This window comes from Larus michahellis, chromosome 15 (genome assembly GCF_964199755.1).
Source record: "Larus michahellis chromosome 15, bLarMic1.1, whole genome shotgun sequence".
Classification (NCBI taxonomy): Eukaryota; Metazoa; Chordata; class Aves; order Charadriiformes; family Laridae; genus Larus; species Larus michahellis.
The window spans coordinates 12,914,454-12,930,862 of NC_133910.1; the positions used below are offsets into that span (position 1 = coordinate 12,914,454).

The following is a 16,409-nucleotide window of genomic DNA, read 5'->3' on the forward strand; positions in this document are numbered from 1 at the left end:
GCCGGGTAGCAGCCGGCACCATAGAGAGGGGCGGCTAGAGAGGGGCCTGCCCGCCCACCCGCGCCGGGGCTGTCTGGGCCGGAGGCGCGCGGGGAACGGTGGCGGCGTTGCCATGGCGGCGGGGAGGCTGCTGCTGCACGCGGGGCCGCGGCTGCTGCGGGAGCGCCGGGGCTGGGTGAGGGTCGAGGGGAGCGGGGCTGGGGCCGGGTGAGGGCCGAGGGGAGCCGGGTCGGGGCCGGGTGAGGGCCGAGGGGAGCCGGGTCGGGGCCGGGTGAGGGCCGAGGGGAGCGGGGCCGGGGCCGGGTGAGGACCGAGGGGAGCGGGGCCGGGTGAGGGCCGAGGGGAGCGGGGCCGGGGCTGGGTGAGGGTCGAGGGGAGCGGGGCCGGGGCTGGGTGAGGGTCGAGGGGAGCCGGGTCGGGGCCGGGTGAGGGCCGAGGGGAGCCGGGTCGGGGCCGGGTGAGGGCCGAGGGGAGCGGGGCCGGGGCCGGGTGAGGACCGAGGGGAGCGGGGCCGGTGAAGGCCGAGGGGAACGGGGCTGGGCCGGGGCGGGTGAGGGCTGAGGGGAGCGGGGCCGTGACCGAGGCCGGGGCCGGACCCAGGGGAGTGGGGCCGGGTGAGGGTCGAGGGGAGCGGGGCCGGGCTGAGGGGACAGGGCCGGGCGAGGGGAACGGGATCGGGCTGGACCCGGGCCGGGCCGAGGGGAGCGGGGCCGGCCCGGTCGAGGTCCCGATCCTGATCCTGTCCGGAGCCCGTCCCCCCGCGGTGCTCGGCGCTGTACCTGCACCCGCCGGGCTCCCCCCTTCCTCTGTAAATGTGTCCCTGTGCGGCTCCAGCATGGCAGGAAGGGGAGGAAGCGGGAGGGCAGGGGCTTGGCTGGCACTTGTTTCAAGACCAAATTAAGATGGTTGTACATTGGCTGATAGCGTGCATGGAAAGGGAAAGATCATTTCCTGGGCTATCGTCAGCTCTGTAACTCGAATGTGATTTTATTTTTTTTTAATTATAACCTAACCTGTAGTGTTTCACCAGTGGTTGCTCAGATGAAGATGATTGCATGAAATTTGGTTTACCCATTGATATGTCTCGTTGAGACAACTCATATCATTTAGATATACATTTTACAAAGCAGAGATGCTACAAAGGATGTTTCTTATTTCACATAGGTGTCACATTGCTTGATCAGAAGAACATTTTTTGGGTATCCCTTAACTAAAGCAGATTCTGGTCTGGTCCAGAAGACTAAAGGTAAGAAAATATTTGGATTTCTGCCCTGTTTCAACTTTATACCAAGAGTTGACATTCTCTGCAGGAATTTGGCATCTCCTCTCCTGTACAAATCCTGTTCCTTGTTCTGTTTTTCTCTAGATATTTGTTTGAGGTTTTGCAGACCACGAACTTCTACAACAGCTGCTGGCACATCTGGAGAGGACATCGTACTCAAATGGGGCCTTTTCCTGGTCCCTCTGACCACGTTCTGTCTCGGCACTTGGCAGGTACAAACAAATATTTCATTTTTTGAAGAGATGAGCACTTGAGGGCTATCAGATTTTTCCATCTCTGGCTGTTTAATCTAGTTCAAATCACATACAGGGTAAAGATTTGCTCTTATTTTACCTTTCTGTTTTCCAGGTGTACATTTGTAAGTCTTTAAAGGAGAGAGTCTTATTTTTTACACTTTTATTTCAGTTTAAGTATTTCCTCAAAATAAAGTCAGTAGCCATTTCTGTATCTCCAATTACCCTGTCCCAGTTAGGCCAAGTCTGAGGAGAAACTTATGATGATTTTAAGGCTTGCTGGGGTTATTACATTGCTCTGTTCTACCATAAGCAATTGCTTTCGTGTTTGTGTGCTTTCAGGTTCAGCGACGAAAGTGGAAGTTAGACTTGATTGCACAACTGGCATCAAGAATTACATCAGAGCCCATCCCTCTGACATTAGAGTAAGGAAACTGAGACTGTGATACTATCATTGTGATAGTAACAAAATATTAAGCCAGCTGCTTATTCCATGAAGTGTTTGTGTTCTGTTTCTGTTTGCAACTGGCTCTAGAGTGAAGCATTAGGGAGAAGGAGAATCCTAACATAAAATCCCCTAGTTTGATTTGCCTATCACAGACACCATTTTGTTTTCCTCTTGTTCCATGCAGCCCCATGGAACTGAAGGAACTGGAGTACAGACCTGTAAAGGTCCGAGGGCATTTTGACCACTCCAAGGAGCTCTATATTTTGCCACGGTCACTTGTGGACCCTGAGCGAGAAGCCAGAGAAGCCGGGCGTCTGACATCCCACCCGGAAAACGGAGCGAATGTCATTACTCCTTTCTATTGCACAGAGCTAGGGTAAGGTACTGAAAGTCGAGCATGTGAGCAGCTCACTTGTTTTGAAAAGCTGAATCATGGTGGTTGGGTTTATATAAGTCATTCTCTACCTTAAAAGGCATCTCTCGCAGTCTGTTATGTCACTGAGGCTTGATTCAAAATTGTATTTAAATTCCCTTATAATGTGCACTCAGATGACAAAAACCGTGCCACCAAACATACGGGTTGCTTCTTTCTTTGGTACCTAGTTCTCGGCAGCGGCAAGAATAAATTTCCTTTCACTCATGAGCCATACTTCTTTATGTAACTCCAGGGTCACGATTTTAGTCAACCGAGGATTTGTGCCCAAAAAGAAATTGAAACCGGAGACCAGGCTGAAGGGACAGGTAAGGGGGGATACAGGAAATATTGCGTATTACTTTCTGCCCTGTGATTACCCAGAGGCACTGCTGACAAACCAAGAAAGGCGGTAGGCGTGTTCAGCATCATGGGAGGCTACTTATATAGTCATTGCACTTGTCAAAGGTGGCAAACCTTTTCTTCCCACCTTTTTGTTAGGTAAACGATGTTTTTCAAACAAGGAGCTGTTCTTGATCTGCCTTTTTCCCTGCTGTGTTACAGCCCTGCCCCACTGCAGGGCACAACCAGTAGATTTATGATCAGACCCCACAAAGTGCTGTATTTTTCTACCAGGACGTGGTATGCCAGAGTATGTAATGAGTCTTGAAAAATTCCTTTTTTCTCTTCTGCGCTTCTTTTCAGATTGAAGATGAAATTGATCTCACCGGGGTGGTGAGGTTATCAGAAACCCGGAAACCTTTTGTGCCTGAAAATAACATTGAGAAAAACCGCTGGCACTACCGTGACCTGGAGGCTATGGCAAAGGTGACCGGCGCCGAGCCCATCTTTATCGATGCGGATTTCAGTAAGTCGCAGAGGAACCCAACTCCACCTCCAATTTACATCGCTCTCCCCGCCTTTCCATTCAGTTAGTTATTTCCCCATGGCATTTGTAAAGGTAGAATCATAGAATCGTTTAGGTGGAAAAAGACCTTTCAGATCAAGTCCAGCAAGATATTGCATCTTTCTCTTACCTTTGTGTACTCTGCTAGGTTTACTATTTTGGAGGTGGTGGGCAGCCAGCCCTGGGAAACGGTAGGATGCTCGGAGGTGCAGGTGGTGTTCGCTGCCTCGAGCACAACCAGCCACTTGCCATAGGGCCACCTGCCCCACGGATGTGGGGCAGGTTTCCTGAGGAAGAGGAGCAGAGCATTCATATGACTGACCACCTTCATCCCGTTTCTCACGGCAAGGGCAGCTCTTCGCAGTGCGGACTGGAGATCTAACTTGTGTGCTGTGTTGTGCCTATAGGAAGCACGGTCCCGGGGGGACCCATTGGAGGCCAGACAAGAGTGAGCCTGAGGAACGAGCACATGCAGTACATCATCACCTGGTGAGTTACCCAGACAGCGTGACTGACCTTCCGCGTGTTTCTTCTGAATGTAAAGTTTTGCCCGGCATTCTTGCTCCTGCATCAGTGAGGCTGGATGAGCTTTTAAGCTACAAGAGCCTAGTTTTAAGTAACATTTACACAGTGATTTGAAATAGTTGTGTTTTATTGCACCACAGCTGACTTAGGGAGGTTCAGTCCATCTTGAAATGAAGGTTTAAACATGTGGTTTTGTTTTCTTTCATAGGTATGGCTTATGTGCTGCAACTTCATTCTTGTGGTACAGAAAATTTATACAAAAAATACCTCTGTGAGGGGAAGGGCTGACGACTTCTCTTCTGTACTGCGGTCAAGAGCAGACTTTTATAGAAGACAGCACTCTGATCAGTCCTGAACTATCTATCTGAAGCACACAGTTTCAGAGCAACATGTTCAGTCAATGCATGCAGCTCTCAAGCTGCAAACAGACTCTGAGCTCCTACCGGTGCGATTCTGGCTGCAGCTTGGAAGTATTAAACTTCAAAATTGTACATGGCTGTTGAGACTTCTAGTGAGGCACATTTATGCAGTAATCTCAAGGATATATTTTTCTATTGTCATTGGTTTTAACCTACACCACTTTAACTTCTCCACTGCTGTATTTTCCAAAAGCTGGTGAGGGATTTTGTGAATCCAAGTTTCTTTGCACTGCGTAGTCATTCCTGAGGTCAGGAGTGGTTCACAGCAGTTGCATCAGAATAAATAAAGAGGGCTTAGAGATGCATGCCTTGTATTGCACATCTTACATCTTAACAGCCACACACCTGCATTAAAGGTTACTGTGGATACTCAAGTCTAGCTGGGTAAGGTAGCCTGTGGCTTCATGAGAGCGTAAGGGCTACCAAACCCAAGCAGGAGCTACCTCCAATGGAGCCATATCAAGCTTTGTAACCTCCCACACCACCACAAGATCCAGTCACAAATCAGGAAAGAACAGAAGGACAAGAAGATCTAGATTCTTCCCCTACCCTTCAGCCTGGAGAAGAGGCATTACAGACTTCCTCACAGGTCCCTACCTGGTTAGCCTGGTAAATGCTGTAATACCCTCTAAAACCCATGGATGATGAGAGGTACTTGCGTAAGCAAGCTAGGCTTAAAGGCAGAGCCAGCCCAGCCCATCCAACTTGATGATCACACACCACGTGCTGCTGAGCTGCTGCTGATGGGCTGTGTGTTCGAAGGAGAGGAATTACTACACAGGACTAATTAAGGGCAGTCATTCCAAGTAACAACCTGCATGCAATCATTTGCTGGAAAGCCATGCTAATCTGCTAACCACTGCCTGGAACACTCCCATTAATAGAGACCACTGAAACTTAATCTGGGGGTTTATTCTTTTTATGTACAGAAAACACGGTAGCAATCCAGTACATCTTTAGCCCAGCTTAGTAGCCAGTTCTTTAGCCTTTGCTTTTTCAAGCTTAGCGATGCGAGCCACCGATTTTGGACCCAAGACGTTACCACCCCAGTGACGACGGATCTGCAAAGAAGTAACAACAGGTTAGATGCCTCATACAATCTCTTAATACATCATTCATACAACTTGCTTCATGACACTCCTTTCTGCACAAGGGAAAGAGCTCCCTCAATGTGCAAGTCCTACATATTTCAAGCAGCGAACTACGTTTCAGGGCAGCAGAGAGATACAGGAGTTTAAAGTCTTTCCGCATGAATAGTGCTGGATTCAGACGCGACACATGGGGTAAACAGTTGAGCCTCGCAGAAGGTGTTGCCCTCTCTACAATCTTAGCCCTGCGATAGCTCTGTTTACTCGTAACTTGTGACAGCATTCACATTTTACCCCATCCTCAGTTAAATAATCTGTATAAACTGTAAGCAAATCTACGTACAACACAACCAACTCGCTTAAAGGTGATGTCATGATGTCACTATGTCTGAAATGGCATTTCATTGGCAAGCTTTCAGGGATGTTTACAGTACAAACTAAAGACAAGGCTAGCAGCAGAGAGAATCTTACCTCATCATATCTGTCATTGTAGTTGGTTTTGACAGCCTCCACCAGCTTTGCAAGGGCTCCCTTATCCTCCCTGTTGGTGACAGTTTGAATTCCTTTAGAGCCTCAATTTAACTTTTTCCATAAACCTTTTGCCTCAGGATTTAAGAGCTCATAGTGGCAATGTGATTTTTCTGGTTAAGCATATTGCAAAGGGTTAATCATTCCAACCACCAGTGCTTTAGGAACTTGCACTGCCATTGCTCAGATCAAGGTTAATAGTTTCATCTACGTATTTTAGAGTAACTATGCTTTTTGGTAAACCAAAGTAATCTGTATTTTCAGGACCAATAGAGCTCTTCATACAAAAGAACATCTATATAGAGACAGTATTTTAGTTTTACTGCTTCAAACTAGAGACCCCCAAGTTTGCTCTCCGTCTGACCTACAGTCTGTGCTGACAGGCAGTTTGCGTTCTCCGCTACAGCGAATCCAGTCGGCACACAGAACACTTACGGGTTAACCTGGGTGAAAGCGACACAGGTACAAGTTTTCCTGTGGACCAGTCGCCCCAGTCTGGCTTTGCCCTTGATGACGCAGTATGGCACTCCCATCTTGCGGCACAGAGCTGGCAAGAAGACCACCAGCTGAAAAGAAAGGGAGCACGCCGTGTAATTGAGGGAGAGCACCTTTTTATTCTTTGAATCAGTCTGGGCTGTGGCAATTGCTCAGTGTTAAAAAGCTCGTTTTGCTCTTCACTGTTGATTCAGGTGAAGAAATTCATACATCATTGCAAGGGCCAAGCCTCACTGTAATGCCAGGACAACTACGAACATACATAGCTAAGTAAGTCTTTTTATGCATTCTCTTTTCATGCAATAAAATTGTCCTAAAATGCATTTTCACCCCATGCCCAGTTCTGACCTCAGCTTAGGTCACACAGGTAGCCTGTACCAGGTACCAGCAAGAACACTTACCTCAATGGGGTCTACATCATGGGCAATCACCACAAGCTGAGCTTTCTTGTTCTCTACCAGAGTTGTGACAGTGTTAATACCTAAAAAACAAGTAATAGAAAAGCTTTGATTCCGGTCAGTCTATTTCCAGAGCTTTCATATAAGCCTCATACAGCCAGCTCAGACTCCACAGCACAGCTTCGTTATGAAAACTTCTCACATCCGTTCAGTAACACAGAGAAGGTATTACATGGACAATTTGCTAAAGCTCAGGGTTAAAAAGCTCGTCTATTTTGCTCTTCACTTTGAGCTCAGGTGAAGAAATTCATACATCATTGCAATAGCTCGTCCAATCCTGTTTGGCTGGAGCAAAGCACCAACTCTTCTCATCAGTTTTCTCTCTAACAAAGCACCACACTCCCACATACGCCAGCAGACAAGTCCATGTACAAAACTACCTGCTCGGAGGACTGGCGGCCGCTTAGTTGGAGTATCTCCCTTTCCTGCAGCTTTCTGCTCAGCACGAGCCAGTAGCCTCTGCTTCTTCTCTTGCTTATTTTCTGGCCTATATTTGTGCGCCAGCTTCAGGAGCTGTGTAGCTGGAAGAGAACATCTACTAGTTAGTTAGTTGCATGGCCTGAACATCTAAACATTACTTTTTAAAATACTGAAGTGCATCAGCGATCTTGGTGGTTGTCATCAAGTGTAGTTAGATGGCAAAAAGTCAGCATCATTTGCACAGTGCAAGAGCAGAGCTAGCGGAGCACCTCCAGAGCCCACATTTACCTCTGCTGGCAATGAGAGCTCCTTCACTGTTTGGATGAGGAAATGCCTGTGGACCCCCACAGCAGTTATCCTTAAAGGTGATGCACCTTCTCCTTTAAAGCAAGCAACTTGTTTGGCAACATCTACAAGGGAGTTATTCTACATAGGTTGAAAGTTTCTTGCACAGACACTGTCACCTGAAAAATACTATTTACTTGTTCACAGAAGACCCTGAAGTTTCTTCTTCCCCCACTTCAATGTCAGCCTGCAGGATGCTGGCTTTCCCCCCAAAGCCTGCACTCACACAGATTTCTCAAACTATCTGTTTACACAGCTAGAAAAACCCTTTGTGTTTTACAATGGAAACATACAGTTAAGATAACTCTGGTTTGGTTCATTAAGTGGGAGCTCTGGCATTTTCTAAACCACTTTGCAAAGTACATAACAGCTATCAAGACATAAGTCAGCAAACTGAGACTATTAAAGCCTCCCTAAAATGCTTCCAAAGACACCTTCCCTTAAGTCTTTATTTTGGTTTCTTTCCTCTTTTGAGGCATATTCCATTAATTTTGTGGGGCACATCCTTACCTGTCTGGCGGTCCAAAGCCTGCGTGAACTGGTTAATGGCAGGAGGCACCTTCAAGCGTTTGTAAAGAATGGACCTCTGGCGCTGCAGCCTGATGTAGCGTGGCCATTTCACAAAACGGGTGAGATCACGCTTCGGCTGGATATCCTGTCCTAAAAATACAGACTTTTAACTCAAAGCTGTTCCAAACCCACAGAGCAACAGCATGGAACAGGCACAGGTGCATCAGTGATCTTGGTGGTTGTATGTCAGCACTATCACTCAGATAGCAAATATTCTTTCACATCATCTGCACACTGTATAAAAATAGCACTAGAGAAATCCGAATTGATTTACCACACGCAAAACAGCAAGGTTAATCACAATAGAATTATATAAGGAATCTTCAGAATATGGGAAATTCAACAGATTGTCCATAGCCACCTTCATATACATAACAAAGGACAGCACTTAACTGCAAGTCAACTGCCTCCATCACTCTCTCCACTCCATAACTTTATTAAAATACCCTTCTGTTTACAATTTAGACATCTGCCTATAAAACAAAAAAAAGTGTTGAGCGAGCAGCCCAATATCCAGTTACTCACCAATGCCAAAGTTCTTGGGCCTCTTCTCAAAGAGGGGGTTGACAACCTTCTTGGCCTCCTGCTTCTTGACTACAGCAGGGGCCGGTGCCACCTTCTTGCCCTTGGCCTTCTTTCCTTTCGGCTGCAAGTAAGAAACACACTCTTCCTTCTTTTGCCTCCAATACTCGTGTACTTAACAGAGATTTCAGTCCAGCTTGAAAACGCATCTCCCCAGCCTGGCAGCCTCCCAGCCTTGCCTCGCTTTTCCGCGGAAAGCAAATCCTTTGCTTTAACTTTATAAGGTTTATGAGCCTCCTAGAAAGCGAGGCCGTTTAAAACCGCACGTTCTCGCCTCGGCCCGGCAGCAATCGTCCAACGAGCGGCTGGCGCCCCGCAGCCCCGCGACACTCCCACCGCAGGTTACCGGCCACCGAGCCCGGCCCGGGATCCGCCATCCACGGGGAAAAACGCTGCGGCCTGCCCGAGCCGCCCCGCTCCCCGCACTGAAGAGCCGGGCGGCGCCGCGCAGCCGGGTAGGCCCAGACCCAACCTCCCCGGGACCAGCCCCGGACCCCGCAAACCGGGCACGAAACGCTCCTCCACCGCCCCCCCGGGGCCACCGAGCACCCGCGCGGCGCTCCCCGCCGGGCCGCGGCCCAGCGATGGAGGCGGATGGCGGCGGATGGGCCCGGCCCCCGCCCCGCGCCCGCCGCCACTCACCATCTTGGACTGAGGAAGAGAAAGGCGGAGCGGCGCATGCTGGGAAATATCTACGCGGCGCGAGGTCTCGCGAGAGGACGGCGGCGTCGCGCGCGGCGGGGCGGGGCCCGGGGGGGCGGGTCGAGAGGGGCGGGAGGGCGACGGGGCGCCATGGCGCAGCAGCGGGTGCTGCCGCAGAGCAAGGAGACCCTGCTGCAGTCCTACAACAAGCGCCTCAAGGATGACATCAAGTCCATCATGGACAACTTCACCGAAATCATCAAGACGGCCAAGGTGGGCCTGGGCCTGGGCCTGGGCCGTAGCCGAGCCCCGAGGGGAGAGGGCCGCGCCCGCCGGAGCGGCCGGGCTCCTGAGGGGAGAGGGGCGGATTTTCCCCGGGGGTAGCTTTGAGGAGGGACGAGGGTTCCTGAGGGGAGAAGGGATGGCCGTGAGGGGGGAGCAAGGCCCCCGAGGGGAGAGGGGACAGCCCCGGGGGGAGGTCGAGCCCCTGAGGGGAGGGTGGGAGGCGGCAGGGGGACCTTTCTCCCGGTTCTGCTGAGGGCGGCCGTGAGGGAAGAGGGTTCCTTCCTTCCCCAGGGCAGGTGGCTGTCAGCTCTCAGCTGCTGCTGCCTTGGCCTCTCTGCCTCTGCGCTTCGGGCAGCCAAGCGGTGCTGCTGAACGCGGGAGAACCGCAGAAGCAAGCAGGGAGGGTAGCAAAGACGATCTGCGGGTGCCTGTAAAATGCAGAGGCCGCTCCGGGGATTCCAGGTGTGGATTGAACTGAAATGAGAAGCCTTATAGTGTAGTAATCACATACCATGATTTTAGTATGTAAAGGTGGATACATATACTTTTTTCTTTAGATTGAGGATGAAACCCAAGTCTCTCGAGCAACCCAGGGTGAACAAGATAACTATGAGATGCATGTCAGAGCTGCAAACATTGTGAGTAGCACCCTGCTGTTCAAATTGGTGGCAGCACATCCTTCAGATACCGTTGGGTTCATTATTGCATCTAGGGCAGCCTTTATAACACTCACTAGGGCTGCAGCTGGAAGAGTAATCTGATAATTGGAGTGGCTGTTGGGCGATTTCCTTCTCTAGGGGGAAAGCTGGGTAGCCTGGCTTGTCAGCTACAGGCTTCTGTCAGAATGCTCACCTAATGTGGGAGTTTCTACTTTATTCAAGGCTTGGGCTGAAGGAGCAGCTTGGGAGATCTTGTTTTAGAATTGGAGCAAAGCGCTGTTTTGATATACTATGTGTTATGTGATTTTTCTCTTTGCTGCAAGGTCCGAGCTGGTGAGTCCCTGATGAAACTTGTGTCTGACCTGAAGCAGTTCTTGATCCTCAATGATTTCCCCTCTGTGAATGAAGCTATCAACCAGCGCAACCAGCAGCTGAGAAGCTTGCAGGAGGAATGTGACAAGAAGTTGATTGCGCTACGGGATGAGATCTCCATTGACCTGTACGAGCTAGAAGAAGAATATTACTCTTCCAGGTACAAATAGGGCAGTGGACTTCTGCCTTATGACTCCAGCCCTTTTGGGGTAGTTAATCTAGACAAACAAGTAGTTCATAGAGTATAGGTCTTCAGAATGTTCCCAACAAAATTTCACTCCTGTTTTTAATTAGGTCAGAATCTTTTTCTGCAACTAAAGCAACTGCCTTTTCCTTGTAGATATCCTACAGGGTATAAGTGTCATGGTGAGGAGGTACTCACAGCATCCAGCTCTAGGTGCTTGCTTTAGTTGGGTAGATTTGACAGATAATTTGCTTAGGCTTCCTTGTAAAAGGAAGTGAATCATTGTAAAAGGAGGTGAATTTCCTTGTGGGTATAGGCTTCTGTCTGAGTATCCCTCTGGAGGAGCCCCTCTCTCTCTCCCTAGAGAGACTAGCTTGCTGAGCTGGGTCCTGATCTTAGATGAGATCACCATGTCTTCATGGTGAGTTCTTCCACAAGTGACTTGGTTTCACCATGTGCCTTTTCCCTTGTAGTCGGCTGCCCCAGCTGCCTGGAGTCCTGTTGGGGTGAACATTTGAAATGAGCAAAAAAGACATGCTCCATTTCATTGAATTATGAAGTATTGTGATAGGATTTTCTAAGGAAGACCTAATAGTGATTTCTGGGATTTTTAATATTTTTAAAAGACTCTTAGAAAACAGACTTTTGAGAATTCAGACACTTTATTTTTTTAATTTTATTTTCTGTCATGCACTCCAGCACTTATAGTTGATGATGCAGTAAATGAAAGCAGGAGAAAACAAATGAGAACCTGATTGGGGGTTGGAACTAGATGATCTTTAAGGTCCTTTCCAACCCAAACCATTCTGTGATTATTTTGGCTGCACTATCCAAGCTAAGTGAAGTCAGTGCAATAATGCTATGACTTCTAAACAGAAACTTAACTTTACAAAATTTATTTAAAATTTCAGTGACCAGCTTTTCTATTTTTGCCTTTCCCTTCTTTCTAAAAATGCTGAATGTCTGTAACGCCAGCTAAGTCAACTAAAACCTTAAATGCTCAATATCTTTGGAAGTTAGGCCATTATTTATGGATAATATATGTATTTTAAGAGTAAAAAGATACTGATATTACGTAGTTTAGGAACTGCAATGACATTGGAAGAAAACTTGAGGTAAAAGTTTACAGTTGCTTTTCAAACTTTAAGAGGTTTTTGGGGGGTGGCAAGGGATCCTAGAAGTATCTCAGAATTGGAAAAGGGATGGTCGCAAACCCAAGCACCAGTCCAGGCCCTGAGAGGTCAAGGTGCATCCACTACCTAGGCTGCATACAGCGTGGCAGTGAGCTGTATCCAAAACAATGCTGTGTGCGATCACAGTGCCTCATGCGTGCCACACTGTCACCAGGCTGCCACCACTGTGGGTCAGGAGCTTTAACTTTTGGACTAAGGTGCTCTGACCGTGGTCTGTTCACCTGCCTGGCACCAGATGCCTTGTAAAGCAACCCTTTGTAACAGAACATCTAAGCACAAACGTAGGCATACACCAAAAGGATTTGCCTTCATGCTCTTTCTTATGAGTGGTCACAAGGTAGGAATCTTGGCAGCTCTACAGAGCTATGATCCCTCCGCTGAAACCTGTTATCATGTAGCACTTAGTCATTTGCTTTTAGCACTTACTGCCTTCCTGTGCTCTTTCCTGTCTTTTTCTACACCAAAGAAATTGTGTGTGTGTAAATATAGAAACAGTGATTTCATCAGAATCCTTTTATAATTAGAGCGCTAAAATATTTTTAACAAAACCTTATTGTCTCATCTGGGAAAAAGGGTTTTTGTTATGTCTTGAGCGATAATCATGTTTAAATGGCTGTAAATGTGATATCTGGTTTGCCCACAAATGGGCATTCTGTGCTTTCCTGGGAGCCCAGCTGGGGTTGCCTCTCTGCACCATCTGTTACTTTCTCATGGGGCTTGATCCCACAGGATTTCTAAAGAGGTGTGCAGTCCTCTGAGGCCAGGACGTGGATTCCAAATGGCTCTCCCACGCTCCAGTTTCCCTGAAGTTCACTGGTTAGTTTATTTTAGGTTGTCCCTCCAGGGAAGGCTGTAGAAAAGTGAACTCCCTGGCACAGCATAGCTGCAGAGCTGAGAGCTGCTGCTGCGTAGCTTGTTTGGCTCCTGTGCACTGCTCCCAGCTGCTGTGAAAAGCCAGTGGCAGGGACTGTCTCCTGCCCAACGTTTGTCACTGCCGTTGTGTTAAAGGGGCTTAGACAGCCCCTTGCCCATAGTGAGTAACTAATTGGATGTGCCTCAGGTGTAGGGTTGGCTTTCATTGCTAGGATTTTTATGGGTGTGTGGGGGTTTTGAAGAGACCTGAAAGCAGGTCCCTGAAACTAAAGCTGAGTAGATAGTTCTGAAGGAATCTTTGCTTTCAGTCCCTGTGTTCAGGTAGTTTTCTAGAGCTGTTCCTCTGCACGTGGACTGCACTGTATGCCCTCAGGGCGATAGTGAAGGAACCTTCCGTCAAAGGACAGAGTAGCAGGCTGGCCAGTGCTTTTTGTGGGCTGTGTAGTAGCTGCTCATTCGCCCTGACTTTTGAGGAGTGGTACATGAGAAGCAAAGCGTAGGCTTTTGGGACTGTTCTAACTGGGGCAGCAAGAGAAGCAGTTATGCTTCTGACGCAGCTGAAATTTTCTTAGTAGCTCACCTGCCAAGATGTGGTGGATGCTGTGGCCAGGTTCTCCTTGGAAACCATGGCCTGAGGTCTAAGACTGACAGAAAAGGAGTCGTAGTTCTGGTTCAATCCTCAAGGTCTTTGCTAATTGAACCCAGCTTCACTGTGTGTTTGGGACTGTACGGAAGGGTGATGTTCCAAGGGATTTTACAAAGGCCCCAAATATAAAACCTGTATCCACTGCCTTCTTACTTCTACTGCAAAACCAGCTGGGTGATGTTGCCAGAAAAGAGCTCAAACATAGATGCTTGCAACTAGTGCTTTGTGCGCTTACTCCCCAAAGTGGTAACTCCAAGTCCAGCTTGCCTTCTCTCATCCTAAACCCCAAACTTGCGTTTATGTTCCATTGCTCCCTCCTCTGAGATCACAGGAGCTGTCTTGAGTGTGGGGTTAGATCTCAACATGTTTCATGTTTGTGCAATTTGAAGTGTCTCATATTTATACACTTAAAATATTTTCCAAAGCATCTATTCAAGTCCATACATTAAAAATGTAAATAAAGCTGCAACAACAAAATCACTTGACCCATTGGGTTTGTTTTTATCTGAATGCAAGCTGCTTTCTGCTTCAGCGCTCTTTGTCTTGGGTGTCTCTTGTGTGTGCAGCTCCTTCTTCTCTTTGGAATTTGTTTTGGTTTTGTTCCAGTTTCTTCCATAATTTTTCTTTTTAGTTTTGGCCCTTCCATGTTGTGTTTTCCTCAGAGAACAGGCGAGAATTAGACAGTTATTTAAAAACACTACTTTCCCACTGGTTCATCCAGCTCTGTAGTCTACGGTGGTCAAATCCAGCAAGCTGCTTTTAGAAGAACTGTTAACTCAGCTTCTGCTGAAACCGTTAGGAGCCATCGGTACTTTGTAGTCAGGCTGGGGGGCTTCCAATAGAAGACTCAGACCTTCTGTGAAGCACTTTTTTGAAAGGGCAAAGGTGCAAATAGGTTTCTTCTTTATCATGACAGGGACAGGCCCTAAAACAATTGTGATAGCTTTTTTGCTGAACTGAAATTTAGAGCAGGATTTACATTTTTTTTCCTCACATAGGATGTGATCTAATTCCAAGTAAAATAATTATGGATGAGGTCCTTGCCTCACTCAGTATAACTCCCATCTTTGGGGTGCCAGGACTTCGGCCCAGATCTTCCCAGGGACTAGGAGCGTCTGGATTAGAACTGAGCCTCTGTTTGAATTTGTAGCAACAGTTTTGACTCTGAAATTCCTGTGATCCTCACCAGGCCCTTGAGGTTCAAGACCAGTCCTTAAGGGGTGTCTTAGGGAAGGCCAGTGTCACAAGACGTGTGATGAATTTCTGAACACAGACCTTACATCCATGAACGTCTTTTTGCCATTTTCTTAATGCTTTGCTTCTGTCTTGCTCCCCCTACCCTTCCCCTAACTCCCTTCCTCTCTTATTGCACCCGCTGTCTCTCCTCACTGGGGTTGTTTGTTCTGGAAAGCTACAGTCTGTGTGACAGCAATGATCTTCCACTGTGTGAAGCCTACTGGAGACAAGACTTTGCCACGCTCTCCCCTGAAAGCCTCTCCATGCCTCTGACAGCTGCCACAGCAGAGCAGAGCGTTGCTACCTCCCAGAGCTCGACACCATCGCACCCTCACGTGAACGGGCACGGGGCAGGCCCCACGGAGCACTCCTGAAGAGGATCCTCTCCTGCCGAACCTCTTTCTCCCAGCGGCACTGCGCTGCTGGAAGTCTTCCACCTGCTGTACTGAGCAAGCGTCTCCCGCTGTCAGGAGAAAGCACTGGAGCTGTATTTGTAGGTTTCTGCTCACTGGATGGCCACAGTGCTTTCTCCGCCCCCGGGACGTTGCCATGAGTGTTACTCTCCCTTAAGAGAACGTGATAAGTAAATACAAAGTTGATCTAACAAGTTAGAGTTAGGTTTGCTTTTACATGATTGTTACATGTAGAGTTCATTAGAAATCCAGTTTGTTTCCATGTGTATCTCAGTAAGTACACGCTGGAGCGTTGGGAGTTGAATTCCTTTGGGATAAACTTGAGACAAATGTGGGGGCAGTGATGGTGTTGGGGTTTTTACCCTGCTTCCCAAGGTTATTGACATTCTGGCTGCTTTGAAGCTCTCTCAGGATGGCATCTGACAACCTCTGTTCTACTTAATTAGAGTAAGAATCTTGTAGTATTTGTTACACAGCAGTCTTCACTGTCAGAGTGCTTCACAAACTTGAACGTTTACTCGCAGTCGTTTGGGAGGAGGCTCTTAGGAGACCCTTATGGATGAGTGGTATTTTCCTGTTTGAGGAGAAAAGGGCAAACTGAGGAATCGGACTGAGGTATTGGTGCCGCTTGCCGAAGGCTGCAGAGAGAAGCAGCGACACCTTTTAGTCTGGTTCCCTTTCCAGTGTTAACACAGCCTGTGCTAACGTGAAGCCAGCATTGATGTTGGCTAATAGTTTTGTCTAACAATCTCGAGGTGACTGGGGTGTACGGAGCAGTGAGGGACGCTCAGTTACTCTCAGTTCCCTTCCCGAGAAATGTATTTGGTGCTTTGTCTGCAGCTGTTGGCAGCTTGGTGCGGCTCCGGCCCTTCTCCTGCGTGGTGGGTCTGTGTGGCGGCTCCAGGGGTTCTGCCTCGCCCCAACCCGAGCAGGGAGCAGGGTCCGGGCAGCTTGCTGTCGGCATCGCGGGCAAGCCGAGCTCCCCCAGCCTCCTGCTGTAATGTCTCGCTTCTTCAGATGTGAATTTCGGTGTAATTTTTTGTTTTATTTTTCTTCCATTCCATTTATTTTTTTGTAATTAGGTGGTTTAATAAAACTAACTCGTTTGTATAATTTTTAAAGCGTGTGTTTTCAGCCGCGAGGTTTTGTGAAAATACGACAATATTGAGCGTGCGCTAGGCCGAGTGTCCCCCC

At 48.3% G+C, this 16,409-nt stretch overlaps 3 protein-coding genes and 4 non-coding genes across 9 annotated transcripts; 2 read left to right on the forward strand and 5 right to left on the reverse strand.

Annotated features, from left to right (window-relative positions):
- Nucleotides 1-6: 6 nt before the first annotated feature.
- SURF1 (SURF1 cytochrome c oxidase assembly factor) lies at nucleotides 7-5,349 on the forward strand. Its single transcript, XM_074609310.1, has 9 exons — nucleotides 7-175; nucleotides 1,165-1,246; nucleotides 1,367-1,494; nucleotides 1,858-1,940; nucleotides 2,148-2,339; nucleotides 2,632-2,704; nucleotides 3,081-3,243; nucleotides 3,690-3,771; nucleotides 4,016-5,349. Exons 1-9 carry the CDS (start codon nucleotides 113-115, stop codon nucleotides 4,080-4,082), a joined length of 933 nt encoding a protein of 310 aa, XP_074465411.1. The 5' UTR covers nucleotides 7-112; the 3' UTR covers nucleotides 4,083-5,349.
- On the reverse strand, nucleotides 5,118-9,493 carry RPL7A (ribosomal protein L7a). Its single transcript, XM_074609315.1, has 8 exons — nucleotides 9,355-9,493; nucleotides 8,656-8,776; nucleotides 8,071-8,220; nucleotides 7,176-7,316; nucleotides 6,739-6,818; nucleotides 6,278-6,408; nucleotides 5,786-5,855; nucleotides 5,118-5,287 (listed from the first exon to the last, which is right to left on the reverse strand). The coding sequence occupies exons 1-8, from the start codon at nucleotides 9,355-9,357 to the stop codon at nucleotides 5,183-5,185; spliced, it is 801 nt and encodes a 266-aa protein (XP_074465416.1). The 5' UTR covers nucleotides 9,358-9,493; the 3' UTR covers nucleotides 5,118-5,182.
- LOC141751857 (small nucleolar RNA SNORD36) lies at nucleotides 6,485-6,557 on the reverse strand. The gene has a single exon (XR_012590117.1). It is a non-coding gene; the product is annotated as a small nucleolar RNA SNORD36 (small nucleolar RNA).
- LOC141751864 (small nucleolar RNA SNORD36) lies at nucleotides 6,982-7,058 on the reverse strand. The gene has a single exon (XR_012590124.1). It is a non-coding gene; the product is annotated as a small nucleolar RNA SNORD36 (small nucleolar RNA).
- On the reverse strand, nucleotides 7,391-7,456 carry LOC141751866 (small nucleolar RNA SNORD24). Its single transcript, XR_012590126.1, has one exon. It is a non-coding gene; the product is annotated as a small nucleolar RNA SNORD24 (small nucleolar RNA).
- LOC141751865 (small nucleolar RNA SNORD24) lies at nucleotides 8,290-8,362 on the reverse strand. Its single transcript, XR_012590125.1, has one exon. It is a non-coding gene; the product is annotated as a small nucleolar RNA SNORD24 (small nucleolar RNA).
- Nucleotides 9,462-16,333, forward strand: MED22 (mediator complex subunit 22). 3 transcript variants are annotated; one of them, XM_074609314.1, is made up of 4 exons: nucleotides 9,462-9,627; nucleotides 10,197-10,277; nucleotides 10,622-10,830; nucleotides 14,984-16,333. In XM_074609314.1, the coding sequence occupies exons 1-4, from the start codon at nucleotides 9,505-9,507 to the stop codon at nucleotides 15,174-15,176; spliced, it is 606 nt and encodes a 201-aa protein (XP_074465415.1). In that variant the 5' UTR covers nucleotides 9,462-9,504; the 3' UTR covers nucleotides 15,177-16,333. The 3 variants fall into 3 exon arrangements, with proteins under 3 accessions (XP_074465415.1, XP_074465414.1, XP_074465413.1); XM_074609313.1 differs by having other exon boundaries at nucleotides 9,469-9,627; nucleotides 14,978-16,332; XM_074609312.1 differs by having other exon boundaries at nucleotides 9,470-9,627; nucleotides 15,079-16,333.
- The last annotated feature ends 76 nt before the right edge of the window (nucleotides 16,334-16,409 follow it).